The sequence below is a fragment of the Microtus ochrogaster genome, chromosome 2 (genome assembly GCF_000317375.1).
Source record: "Microtus ochrogaster isolate Prairie Vole_2 chromosome 2, MicOch1.0, whole genome shotgun sequence".
NCBI classification, from domain to species: Eukaryota; Metazoa; Chordata; class Mammalia; order Rodentia; family Cricetidae; genus Microtus; species Microtus ochrogaster.
In genome coordinates, this window is record NC_022010.1 from 40,386,233 (window position 1) to 40,400,633 (window position 14,401).

The 14,401-nt window shown below is 42.5% G+C and overlaps 1 protein-coding gene across 8 annotated transcripts in view; it reads right to left on the minus strand.

Annotated features, from left to right (window-relative positions):
- Positions 1 to 14,401, minus strand: part of Acap2 (ArfGAP with coiled-coil, ankyrin repeat and PH domains 2) — a 115,805-nt gene that overhangs the window by 40,264 nt on the left and 61,140 nt on the right. For 4 of the 8 annotated variants that reach the window (XM_026785394.1, XM_026785397.1, XM_013351423.2 and 1 more), the window contains exons 6-10: positions 13,021 to 13,204; positions 8,271 to 8,315; positions 5,599 to 5,694; positions 2,916 to 2,990; positions 1,392 to 1,403 (exon numbers count right to left, since the gene is read on the minus strand). In XM_026785394.1, the coding sequence (XP_026641195.1) occupies positions 1,392 to 1,403; positions 2,916 to 2,990; positions 5,599 to 5,694; positions 8,271 to 8,315; positions 13,021 to 13,204 (412 nt within the window). The remainder of the gene's footprint in view (positions 1 to 1,391; positions 1,404 to 2,915; positions 2,991 to 5,598; positions 5,695 to 8,270; positions 8,316 to 13,020; positions 13,205 to 14,401) is intronic. The other 4 variants (XM_005344812.3, XM_013351432.2, XM_005344811.3 and 1 more) reach the window with 1 other exon arrangement.

A 14,401-nucleotide genomic window follows, 5' to 3' on the forward strand; every position in this document is an offset into this window, starting at 1 on the left:
CAGAACAGACTTTCTAAAGGTAGTAGTTACAGGAACATTTGTAATGTAGGGGTCTGGGAATACACCTAACCAAAGGTATGTAAGAAAATCCCAAAACCTCATGCAAGTCATTAAGAGAATTTAAAGAGAAGGTAGAGTAAGACTGTGAGAGATCCAATATAACCTCGACCAAAATTCCAAAAGCCTTTTAAAAAATGAATTACTGCTGTGTGTATCCTGGAGGAAGACTAACAAATGTCCCAGTACTCAGGAAGGTCAGGACAGCTTTGTTGAGACTACCAGGCGAGTGTGGCAAGCGCTGAGCCCACTGAGTCATCTCACCAATCCCCCAAAAGCTCCTGTTCTAGAACAAAATTACTCCTGGAGTTTGTGAGTATACAAAACTCAGTGTGCAGAAAGAGGGGTGGAAGCTTTGCTTTCTCAGACATGAAAAGTTACTGTAAAGCTGGTAACAACTGTGACAATGATGTGTTGGGATAATTAAGACAAAATGACCATGGGATGAAAAGACGGTTCAGAAGGCGCCTCAGATAGACAAAATGACCATGGGATGGAAAGACAGTTCAGAAGGCGCCTCAGATAGGAGAGGTGAGGGCTGTAACACATGCCACAGGCCGTAGCACAGAACACTGGAGGAGGAGCTTTGCCAACTCACCAAGAGCAATAATCTATCAATGGGAGGAAGTAGATTTCTACCCACTGCACACAAGAACCCAGTTACATGAGTTACAGAGCTAAATGCCAGTGCCCAGGACAGAGCTTGGCGACAAAGCATCTACCTGTCACACATGAGGCCCGAGGCTCAATCTCCAGCACCGTTACAAAAAACAAACAAATAAAACAAAGCTATAAACATGAAAAGCAAAGCTATGTGGAAGAGGTATTTGCGATCTTGTGATGGGAACTGCTAAACCAGTAACAAAAGCACTAGACACAGGGCTGAAAACCTAAAACACCTATATCTGGAATATATGAAGAACTTGATCATCAGCTAAAAAGCCTGGAAGTAAAATCGAAGAAAAGAGAGTAGATATTTCATAGACAGGGACCACTAATGACCTGAAGATACAAATTACTAGTTACTGATGACGCAGAAATTAAAACCGCAATGCGATGTCCATATCCACAGTGTAGTGGTGAGAGCATCAAGAACCTCGGAGCTGTCTGCCAGCGTCCTCAACATGGTGGGCATATGCACGCTGTTTGGCACAGCAGCTCTATTCCGTTAGTGTTCATCTAAAGACGTGCCAAGGCACGGGCAGGACAGACAGACGGGCACTCACAGCATTGCTACTTCTCACACTGATCAATACAATTGATAAAACAACTGGGAAAGTATCAGAAATGCTTTCCCTTACATTTCAGTTGACTTTGTTTGTTTGTTTATTTACCTGTAATGCAGCCTGTGTCAGCATTTAGGGGCAGAGAAAGTATTCACAATGAGTAAAAAGAGCATTATTTTCTTAAATAAAGACAGTTGTGCATTGTTTAAAGTCAAATCATCTCCTATTTGACAGTTTACCAGTTTGAGGCCTTCAGTGTAATACTGAACAAATATATAAAAAGACATTAAAATATTTATTCAATTTAATCAACAATCACATAGTTTTTGAAACATACTTTGTCATCTTACTTTTAGCAATCATGTGACACTAACGCCATATAAAACAAGTTAGTCATCAAAATGCCATGTTGTATAGCCTAAACATAAAGAAGAGGGAGGCACGGTAGTGTAAAGCTATAATCCCAGCACTCGGGAGGTTGAGGCAGATGGGTCATAAGTTCAAGGCCCGTCTGAGCTGCATAGCAAGACTCTGGAGAGACAGGCAAGCAGGAGAAAGGGAGCAGCAAGTCAAGACCTGTAGATTAAACCAGAGCTGGGAGGGTGGTGCACACCTGTAATCCCAGGCACACAGCAGGAGAGAGTGGGAGGGCTATGAGGTCAAAGCTAGGCTGGGGATACAGACAGATCACGTCTTTAAACAAAAGGAAATATGGACTTAGCCTCCTCCTCTAGTAACTAAAAGTGACTGATGTAAAGATGGCCTAAGAAAAATTCTTCCCTTCTCTAAATGTTATTTTTGAGCATGAACAATTATTTTTGTCTTATACCTGCTCCTGATTTCGCTTCATTTTTCCCCATTTACATCTTCTATGTCTGATCCAATCTAAGTAATCTGTAATCAAAGATGGCCTGGTTGCTTATATTGAGAGGACAGATCTCTTACAGCATGCAGAAGGAACTTCACCATAACTCTATAGAACTATCCAATCCCTAATCTGCCTTTATGCTTGAGTCGCTGCACCAACCCATCGCAGACTATTACCTGTAAAGTACGGACACAATACACTCGACTCTTATATAAAGAAATTAACACAAATTTCTATTGAATCCTCATGTTTAAAAGTATTTGTCAAGAATAGTTTGGCTAGGCTTAGGCAATCAACAAGCAATGAGGGTCCAGAAGGTCCGAGCTGCCCTAGAGTGGCTGCAGCTGGGAAGTGAGTGAGTGAGAGAGAGAGAGAGAGAGAGAGAGAGAGAGAGAGAGAGAGAGAGAGAGACATACACACATGTGTACAGATGAACACACACATGCCCTGCCTTGTGCCCACGCACATACACGCATGCACACTTTGGCAGGTGGTTGCCAGTGTCCTAAATGATACCGTGAATAATATCCAAGATTTTAACAAGGTGTAACCTTTAGTTAGGCAGTATTTATAAACTGGTTCGAGAATCTTTGCGAATGTTTTGCTCTGAGAAGATAACAAAATGCAAGCACTAACATCTAGTACGTTTACTTTTCACAAAGAGAACGGTTTACTGAAACAAGCGACTGAGGGACCTGTGTAGCCATGGTAGCTGCATTCACTAACATTCCCGCAAATGCAAGTAGATCTGAGTTGCCCCATACCTTCTGCTGGATAGTAGAATGTTTTTGCTCCATCTCTCTTTTCTCCTTTGCGGCATCTACAACCAGTCGATCCAACTAAAGAAAAGAAGAAAATTATAGACTTAAAAGTCAAAGAAACAAAGGTATTTGGTAAACCATAGTCCAAGTTATTTTACAGATAAATAGAATCAACCGATTAACGTTAACCTAAAAGGGCATTTTTGGCTAAACACTTGAGTAGACATTCACATTTTTCTAGCATTAAATCCTTTTTGAGAAAGCAGCTATCTTAGGGGGAATGGCTTCCAAGCTGGAGGCCTGGTCTTGAGCATTGCAGCAGTGTGCATTCCATCCTTAAAGGACAAGGACCCTAACTAAAGTGCCTGTTGACCCACTTAGAAGACACTTGCAGCTGCAGACAAGATAAACAAAACAAAGCGCATGTACAAAAGCATGATTTTTATTATTATTGTTGTTATTATTCCAGCACTAGCAAAAGGCAATGCAGCTGACAGCTGAACTAGGAAAGGCAAAGGTCGAAAGCTCCCGTCAACAGGCACGACCCATCACTTGCCACACGCTTGGGGGCAAGTGGGGTTAAATTAAACAAAATAATAAAAGAATATTAATTCTGTAGTTCCAACTGTTAATATCTCCTTACTTAACTACTACAAGATTCTCTTAATTGACCACATATAAACAGACCACTACAGAAAATGTCGTTTAATACATGTTTTTCAAGGCCTGCAAAATCACTTGGTTTAGAAGGGGAAGGACACAAAACTGAAAGTTATAAATAGATAAAACCAATCATTCCCACTAGCCTACTACAACTCAATTCACATGATCCTTATAACTGCTGCCTACGGTAAGCCAATGAGATGTAAAGACTGCCTAGAACACAGGCCTGGATCAGAGGGTGTGTGTGTGTGTGTGTGTGTGTGTGTGTGTGTGTGTGTGTGTGTGTGTGTGGTGTGTTTAATGTTTCTGTACAGTCACTGACAGAGCAGTTGGCTTTTGTGATCTGGCTAAACTCTTTCACCTCTAGCCTGTTTTAGATTCCTTAGAACTTGATCTTACTTTGGTTCTAGAGTTTGTGGTACTCTACCCAGAACTGCACCCCTGCCTCAAGACCTTACACAGATGTTGGACCAGATGTCTAAGCTACATGTTTATACATCACGCTACCCTCTTCTGCAGTATAAAAGGTTAACTATTCCCAGTATTTATTTCCTCCTCTTTCCTTACAATGGAACCACCCCACACCTAATTCTGCCAGATCATTTTCTGGCAATGAAGCTGTATTTCCCAGGTTTCCTTGCAATGAGTGACTGCACACAGGTCACTGGGGTGTAACAGAATGGACATATACAATTTCTAGGAAATGTCCTTCGGCAGACAATATGCACCTTTCTCTTCCCTTCCCTCCCCTCTGTTAGCTGGAGTGTGAGAATGATGGCTAAGATTGATAAGTCACTTTTAACCATGGGGCTAACTGTGTGACACAAATACCCATGAACCTGTGCTTCTGACTTTACATAAAAGAACCAAGATTCTCTTACAGAAGTCCCAGTTTCCTCAGGCTGCACTGCAAACAAACCCTACCTCACCTGACACATACACAGAGCACGGACATGAACAGCAGCCCACAGCAGGAGACGAAGAACAGAAAGCATGGAATTCACAGCCTGTGCTCTGCACATGATCCCTCTGCTCTCCTCTCTCTCCTCCCCCTCCTCCTCTCCTCTCTTCCTCCCCTCCCTCCTCTCCTCCGCTCTCCTTCCCCTCCCCTCCCTCTTTCCTTCCCTCCCCTCTCTCCCTCCCCTTCCTTCTCCCTCCTCCCCTCCGCTCTCGTTCCCCTCCCCTCCGCTCTCGTTCCCCTCCCCTCCGCTCTCGTTCCCCTCCCCTCCCTCTTTCCTTCCCTCCCCTCTCCCTTCCCTTCCCTCTCCCTCCTCCCCTCCCACACATATACTTTGATCATTGAATGGTATTCCCATTCCTCTCTTATCTTTCTCCCATTTCCCCAAATTCTATTTTTTTTTCCCTTATTCTCTCACCTCACAAAGTATACTGGGACAGAAAACCTACAGATTAATACTATTATATCAGAGTAAGAAGGTTCATCACCCAATACAAAGTACCGTCCGAAGTAACTTGGGCCAAGTCAGTGATAAAGCACACGTCTAGCATGCATTAAGGCCCTATATTTGTATTTGAGCTGCAGTGCCACCACCAAGTGTGGGAGGGGGGCTCCAAACTTTTAATGCATCTTTGTGAGATGATAAATGGTCTTGGGAGCTTTATGATTCTAAGACTTTCATTACTCAAGCAGCCAATATAAATTTTTGAAAATGAAAAAAGCAATGTCTTAAATAAAAGCAAACTAAGGCAGTAACTTGATTACTGACTTAGTTTAAGAAGTATAAAAAGTGGACGTGTATCTCAGCTTGCCTCAGCCTCCCTCCCAGACGCTAGGACCACAGCTATGCACCGCACCTGCCGGAAGAGTTCCTTCAAGTCTCTTCTTCAGAACCCTCATGTCAATACTCAACACAGGCATTGTCACCTTTAAGTTCACTTCTGGCTCAACCTTTAACCCACATGTGAATGTGCTCCAGAAGCCAGATTGCCATATGCTAAATATCTTTAGAGACACACACGCCAACAAGCAGCCCAGAATCAAAAAGTCCAGTCAAGAGGTTACCTGCACTCCAAGATCTTTCATGTAGGGCCCGAGCTCACTGAACAGGTCATAGCCTTGGTGGAAGAAGGCCAGATGTGCATACATGAAGGACAGCATCTAAGAGGGAGAGAGGGGTATCAGCTCAGAGGCGTGCTGGAAGCGAAGAAAGCTAGAGTCCTCCCCACATTTAAGATCACTCCACAAGGACTCAAAGTGTCAAATCTACTTAAAATGGAGTTGTTGTTGTTTTTTCTTAAGAACTTCATAAATATTTGTAAATACAAAGAGAATACAATTTTTCTAAGAGAAAAATGCAGCGGTTTGGCATCTTAACAACTGTAGTTGTTTAGAGCCAAATAAAAGATACATGGGTGATTTAAATAACATTCTCAATAGCCTCAGTCAACAGTAATCCTTAAGTACTTCTGAGATGTCTATACGGTCCTCGAAGAAAACTCCCTAAGCAGAGAAGAGAAGATATGTCAACAGTAGCAAACACTTTTACCTACCAGGGCCACCAGCCCCAGGGAGGTGTGCGGACTCTCAGTTACTCCTTTTTCCAAAACATTAGATACAAGTGGGGATGACATAGACTTTTCTGTTTTTAGAAAACTGCTTATTTATTTATTTTTGTGCAGTATGTGTGTGTGTTCACACACGCCTGGGGAGTGTGATGGTCCAGGAGATCTTGCAAAAGTCAGTTCCCTGTCTGGCCACTGAACTCAGAACATCAGGTCAGCAGCAGGTGTCTTCACCTGCAGAGCCCCCTCACTGGCCCTGGGGATTTCTTCATATTCATCCCACGGACTCAAAACTGACATTAAGTAAGGAGTGGGGGTTCCCAGCTTTTTCTGTATTTTATTAATTCCCAGAAGAAAAGACACTCCTGTTTTCATTAGTTCAGTTTTTACATGGGAAGGAATTATATATAATTAAATGTATGCAAATGATCTCCAAAGTCCTGCTTTATATTTTAGCAAGAACAGACATCTATTTAATATTCTGAAGACTAATGTAGGGCATAAGAGTGTTGATCCTCAAGAATCCTCTACAGGAAAAAAAATTGTTTTCAAAATATAAAGAAGCTAAGTAAAATTCAAAGATTAATGATAAAACTCACATATAAAAATTACTATAGTGTTAGATAATGGTAATAATCATATAACTGTGTGAAAATATTTTTCAAACCACTGAGTTATAAAGAATTAATAAGATTACATAAAAATGTAAAATACACAAGGGCACACTACAACTTCCACAATGAGATTTTTCTTTGTTTTGTTGGTTTGTTTTGGCTTTTTGGTTTTTCTTTTAAATTTTGTTTTGTTTGGGGGGAGAGGGTGCAGTGGCGGAGGGCAAATTCGGGGGACTGGGAGATGGGTAGGATCCGATCCGAATGCATGATGTCAGATCCATAAAGAACTGATAAAAGTTAAAAGAATTTTTAAAAATGTAATATATCTATATATCAAAATACATACTAAGCATATTAAAAAATAAATTATAAATCAGGAAAACACAGCAAAAGATCAGTGATCTGAATCCATACAAGGTGCCACAGATCAGAACAAAACATGAAGACTTCAACAGAAGAAGAGAAAAGATACACATACATCCTGTAAGTAGCCAGGAAAACATATAGAAAAATGACTGAACTCTGAAAATGCAAAATTCATATGGAAATCTCATTTTCTGTCTATCATACCACTGGGGAAGGTGACGAGACAAGGCTATAATGCCACTGCCAATAAAAATCAGTAGAGAAATGGCTGCTCTCATACACTATCAGTGAAAACAGCTTACAAGCCTTGAAATTTGGTATTATTTTTTAAAAGCCTTTTCCAGATCTGAAAACTTTAAGTAGGGACGGCAAGACAGCCAGTGAAGATAGCATTGGTCCTAACACCCAGAGTTCAAGTGCCCGGATCTCCATGGGAGAAAAAGAGAACTTATTTCCACGAGTTGTCCTTTGACCCTCCAAGGGGAGCGGGGGCTGAGGAGATGGCTCAGCAGTTAAGATCACTGGCTGCTCTGGCAGAGAACTGGGGCTCAGTTCCCAGCACCCATACGGCAGTTCACAACTGTCTGTAACTCCAGTTCCAATGGATCTGATGCCCTCTTCTGGCCTTGTAGGCACCAGGCATGCATGTAGTACATATACATATTTATGAAACACACATACATATAAAATAAAGAAATCTAAAAAATATTTTTAAAAACAAACTTTCTAAAAGCAAATACAGCCAGCCATTGGTGGCGCACACCTTTAATCCCAGCACAAAGAAGGCAGAGGCTGGCGGATCTTTGAGTTTGAGGCCAGCCTGGTCTACAAGAGCTAGTTCCAGAACAGTCATGGCTCCAAAACATAAAAGGAAATACAAGTAAAAGAAAATTCAAGGTGATGATCACATTTGGTTCCTGAAATGGTCTCGCCAGTGTCAGACACCACTTCCGGCATCTAGACCACACCTACGTTCCATCAGATAACAGAGCGGAGCACCAGCAGTGGGCCTGCCTGCGTGGAGCAGGCTGTGTTAGCAACACAGACACATAAGCAGCTGGAACTGGGGCAGATAACACAGGAACTAGAAACGGGGAGCAAAGGGAGCCAAGAGCTCCCGGACAGAGGGTCAGACTACAGAGGCTACACACACAGACAAGTCCCAGTTAGCAGTGTTTCATTAAGATCTTACTGATTTCAGGATTTCCGATCTCCTCTTTGATTGAAGCACATTAATCTGAGGAAAGATAAACTTGGTTAAGCATCCGTGAATTAAATACTAACTCAGAATACAAGATTCTAAGCATGCCTGTCCTAACGATCCCAAAACAAAAGAAAAATCAAAGCTTGGGTTTTTCATTATTAAACCTCTTTTGGCTAAAAGACTTATGGCAAGCATACCAATGGATACCCAGCCACACTCATGCTCAGTGAAAACACTGGTTCTTCAAATTACAGCAGCGTTGTCATGGACATCTGAGTACTTGAGCATGTGGCATGTCCATCTTCCTCCACCCTCATCTATTTGAAGATCCAAGTTCAACCACAGCCGTAGTGCAAATTATCACCATTTCCACTTTCTATTTTTTCTGGACTGCCAATGTTTCCCTTCTTCATTCCATGTAATCTCTTCTCCACACAGTTCCACAGTGATTTTCCAATATAAACGAAGTCACGTTACCTTCAGTGCTAAATCCTGCAACCTCCTAGCATGTCCCCCAAAAGCCACTGTGCTGAGGCCCCTGCCACCGGCTCCAGCCCCGTGGTCTATTCCTCTGCCTTCTCTGGGCTCCTGCCAGACCATCACTGTCCCACAGATGCCTTGGTTTGGCTGTTCTGCCTCCACGTCAGGATGCTCTGCCCTCATGACCACCCTTTCACACAGGTCTAACTCGGGCCCTGACTCGCCAGCAGCTATATCCGTTCTACTTAGTGATAACATTTTGAAAGACCCCAGCTTAGCTGCTGTAATGCCATTTTGCAAGGCTTTCACACAAACAAGTATAAGTTCAAGGTAAAGTCGGTACTCCTAGGCGGCCAAAACAGGATATCTGTGGTCAGACATCAGGCTTAGGAGGGGAACGAAAAGTTCTGGGAAAAACTACATGTGCCCTAGATAGACCCAAGTCAGCTATTATCAGATCTTCATGTCCCCGAGGAACTCGTCCCCAAGTGAATCCATTGCCTCATTCGAACTGACCAATGGGATCCCTGTAACCATGCATCTGCTTCTGTATGCCTGCTTCTGCCACCCGTTTCCATATAAAAGACCCCCTGCCCAGCCTGAGGGCGCCCAAGTCTTCCAAACAGACTCTGGCACCCGCAGGTACCTGTGCACCACTCAATAAAAAAACCTCTTGCCGTTACAGCCAGTGATCTCAGACTGTTCCTTGGGTTCAGGGGTCTCCTCCTGAGGGAAGGTCCTCTCTGAGGGTCTTTCAATTTATAACTACTTTTCTTTGTTTTGTCTTTGTTTTTGTTCTTAAGACAGAGTCTCACCATGTAGCTCTGACTATCACAGTGAGTTCCAGCTCACTATGGAGACTAGGCCTGCCTCTGCCTCCCTGGTGCTTACTTGCTGTTTTCTGACGACGTCTTTTCCCCAGCTAAATTACCATGAGATTGGGGCCTTCTTCTGAGTTCTAGTCCCTAAGTAGAACATAGTAAGCACTCCATAAATATATGTTAAAGAAATGGATTTAAGTATCCTAATTATGATCGACTTACTGAAATGCCAGCATAATTATGAGTTTTCGGGGGTAGTGTTAAGCTCAGTTGGCAGACTGCTCACCTACATGCACAAAGGCCTGGATTAAAACCCCAGGATTGCCCAAGACAGGAGTCATGGTACATGTCAATAATCCCTGGGAAGAGAGGCAGGAGGATTGTGAGTTCAAAGGTATCCTTGGCTACATAGTGAGTTCGAGGCGGAAGGAGGCTTTAACTGGATCTTTTGCAGTTCTAGAAATTTCTAACAAATATTTTTGCTGTCTTTTTTAAACAACAAAAAAAAAGTTTATTTAAATATAACGTTATCCAAAAGAGGTCCTCACTCTTTGTTAATGCTGCCAAGAAGAGCACAGAACGCCTTCCAAATGTCTTTAATAAGGGAATTGTAAAACACAGTCTTAAAAACAAAAACAGACCAAGAAAACTCTAAGCCTGACTTTCTTCCTTCTCGCTGGTTTCTTCTGCCTGTCTGCTTCACAACCTGTTCAACTCTGAGAAATACACTGATCCTGGATGCTGAGCGTAGGTTGAGGGGGCCACTGTTCAGATTCCCCCAGACGCCCAGTGTAGGCTGGGGAGGGGGGACTGTTCCAACTAAGGCTTCTGTTTTGCTTCTGTTTTGTCCTCTTTATTTGGAAAAAAAATTCAAACTCAAGGAAAATTCAAATCTTAGAGCATCTAAAGTACCTTACACTTTGGAGTATCCATTAGTATTATTCTCTAAAACAGCTACTTTGGTCACAAAAAAAAAAAAATGATCCAAGAATTCTCTTGAGAAAAATTATAGTTAGAAGGGAGTGAGCATGGAGGCTAACTTAGTATTGTCGCATGAACTCAAAGGAAATGCCCAATTATTATGTTTCAGTTGGAAAATAATGGATATTTTAGCTAAAGCCCAAGCGGTACTTTAAAGGAAAATGGCTCCCAAAGTGAGTGACACTATGAGGAGGTGTGGCCTTGTTGGAGGAAGTATGTCATTGTGGAGGCGGGCTTTGAGGTCTCATACATGCTCAAGCCACACCCAGTGAGACAGACTACTTCCTGGTGCCTTACATCTTGAATCAAGATGTAAGAACTCTCATCTCCTTCTCCAGCACCACGTCTGCCTGCATGCTACCTTCCTTCCCGCCATGATGATAACGGACGAAACCTCTGAACTGTAAATGAGCCACCACAATTAAGTGCTTTCCTTTACAAGAGTTGCCATGCTCAGATTGGAGAGATGGCTCGGAGGTTAAGACCCAGCTCTTCCAGAGGTCCTGAAGTCAACTCTCAGCAGCCACATGGTGGCTCACAACCATCTGTAATGAGATCTGGCGCCCTCTGCTGGCACGCAGGCATACCTGCAGGCAGAACACTGTACACACGATAAATAAATCGTTTTTTAAAAAAGTTGCTATGGTCATAGGGTCTCTTCACAGCAACAGAAATTGCAACTTAGACAGCCTATCATACACAAAATTCATAACATTATATCATTCACTCTTTAAGAAACAAAAATAATATACTATTTTCCAACCACTGGGACTGAAGGCCAGGAATACTCTAGGACTACAGGACTACCCAGTCTATAAATGCTGGCCACACGAGCATGAGGACCTGAATTCAGTCCCCAGAACCACAGAAAAAAGCTGGGTGCATGAGCACATTCCTAAAATCCCACTCTGGGGAAGGGAAAAGGCAGAATCCTGGGACTCAACCTAGCCTAGCTCCAGGCCATTGAGAGAACTGTGAACAAGAAAAAAAATATTATACATACATATATATAATGCATATGTATACATACATATACACATACATATAATTATATTTGTGTGTATAATTTTATATAGACATTTCCATGACACCCAAGTTTGTGTGTGCACACATACATACACATATATACACACAAAACTACAATAATCTAGAAATAGAAAAAAATATAGCAACCAGAGAGATGTTCAGTTAGTAAAGTGATGTTCTTGAACACAACAATCAGCAATCAATCCCTAGACTCCAGATAAAAATGCCAAGCAGTGGTGGTGCACGCCTTTAATCCCAGCACTAGGGAGGCAGAGGCAGAGAGTTCTCTGAGAGTTCAAGGCCAGCCTGGGCTACAGAGCAAGTTCCAGGACAGCCAGGAGTACACAGAGAAACCCTGTCTCAAAAAACAAACAAACAACAACAACAAAGCCAGGCATGGTAAAGAGTATTTGTAATCCCAATGATGAACAGATGAAAAGGATCCCAGGCGCTCACCAGCTCACCAGACGGCCAGGATAGCCCAATTGGTGAGCTGCAGGCCAGTGAGAGATCTGCCTGAACGAAGATGGACAGTATTCTGGAGGACATCTGAAGTGCACACACACACGTGTAAGCAAAGACGTACTCTCACAAACATGCATACCCAAAGATAAAGAAATACACATCTCCTTTCTCTCCCTGTGTGCCGGGTGGAACCATACAGCCCTGCTACTGTCTTCCACCTCCACAGGGAGTCAAATCCTCCATGGGCCTGGGGTTTCCTCTTCCAAAGCAGCCAATGATTTCCAGACAACTTCTGCAGCTACTGAAGCTGCTGCCACTAAGTACATACGGATCACATGTATGCTGCTCGGAGACAAGGGGAAGCAGGCGCTTCACCCAGAAAAGCAGTTCTCACGGTGCATTCCCTGAGAAGGTGCTGTTTGGGGATTATGTTAAGAAGCACTAATAAAAGTTTTGAAAAATTGAAAAAGACACATATTTTAATGTTGCCAGTAAAAGCTAACACTATTTAAGCCTGAGAGTCAAATATCAAGTAAGCTGAACTAGAACTGCCGCAGAATAAAATGTGTATAGGATATTATAGCTAAGGAAAAAGGAAAGGAATCAGCACCAAAGGCATCTATATTCACATACCTGTGTGCACACAAAGACATACATAACCAGGTGGAAGTCATATTTCCCACTGGAGGTAACAATGTAGAACTATAGCCCAGTACTCCAAAGACTGAGGCAGAAAAGTATCAAGTTGAAGCCAGGATGGGTTACAGATTGAGTATGGGGCCAGCCTGGGCTACACAGTGAGATTGAGGCCAGTCTAAAATACCTCAAAAAGGCATTAAATTACAAAAATGGCGTTTTAATTTTAAATTCCAAGAAAAAGCATTCTGTATTCTTCCCAGGACAATCACTCAAAGGAGCCTGCTAGGTAACCATTGCTGGGAGACAGGAGGCGGGCGAGACCGTACCTGAAGGACATAGTCGAGGGCTATGTGCCGGAAGCACTTCCTTGTGGCGGTGAGGATGTTTGTGGCCTCTTCCACTTCGTGCTGCTTGTTTCTCTGAACTTGGGCATTTTTCACTAGTGCATTTTCCTTTTCTTCGCTGACTTTTTCGAATTGTTTCTTGGCATCTTTGAATTTTCTAAGATCTCTAAAAAAAAAAAACTTTCTTCAAAATTCTGGCAAGACAACCTCAGAATTCCACACTATTGTCCCTTCACTCGCGTGTGTCATCAGACACGGGCAGTCATGGCTAATCCACCTGAAGTTCACACCCTTCCCCAGCCCCTGGGCGCCACCATCCCGAGATGCCTGAACCAAGGAAGTTCAGGTCTGGGATTCCCGTGACACAGGGACATGTATACAGACTTCCAGTCTGTAGCTTAATCCAATGCTCAGAGCTGAGAGCTCAAACTGTTTCAGATTTGGACTATTTTAGATCCCTAGATTTTGGACTATGAGTATCATCATTCTGTGTATATAGATCTTCATAAAGTGAGTTAATGTTTCATTATTTTCATCTATATGATTCAAATGGAAATAGTGATAAAAAAAATTGCAACAGAACAGAAAAAATTATATTTTTCTAAAGATAATCTCAAAGCATCTACTTGGTTTAACTGTGATACTGTTTTCTAAACAGTAGTGTAGGGCTTACTATTGAGAACATGTATGGGAATGCAGATATGAATGGCCTTCCCCAAAACTTAAAATTTATCTACCTTCCAGATAAATCCTAAGGACCTGGGAAGTATTTAAGACCTACTATTGATTTTAAGAAACAGTACTCATAATCCCACCTCAAGGGCAACACACTGTTGGGGAATATTATTTTAAGGTTTGTTACTTTTGTTTATGATACATTTGTTTAACTCTGTGAAGCTGTGATTGACTGTCTAAAACACCTGCTGGTCTAATAAAGAGCTGAATGGCCAATAGTGAGGCAGGAGAAAGAATAGGCGGGGCTAGCAGGCACAGAGTATAAACAGAAAGAGAAATGAGGCAAAGGAGGAGCAGCAAGAGATCAAAGAGAGGAGGACATAAAAGGCCAGCCATCGAGCCAGCCACAGAGCAGGAGTAAAAGTAAGATAAACAGAAATAAAAAAGGTAAAAGCCCAGAAGCAAAAGGTAGACAGGTTAATTTAAGAAAAGCTGGCAAAGCCGGGCAGTGGTGGCGCACGCCTTTAAGCCCAGCACTCGGGAGGCAGAGGCAGGTGGATCTCTGTGAGATCGAGGCCAGCCTGGTCTACAAGAGCTAGTTCCAGGACAGGAACCAAAAAGCTACGGAGAAACCCTGTCTCGAAAATTAAAAAAAAAAAAAGAAGAAAACACTATCCTGAGTGAGGTA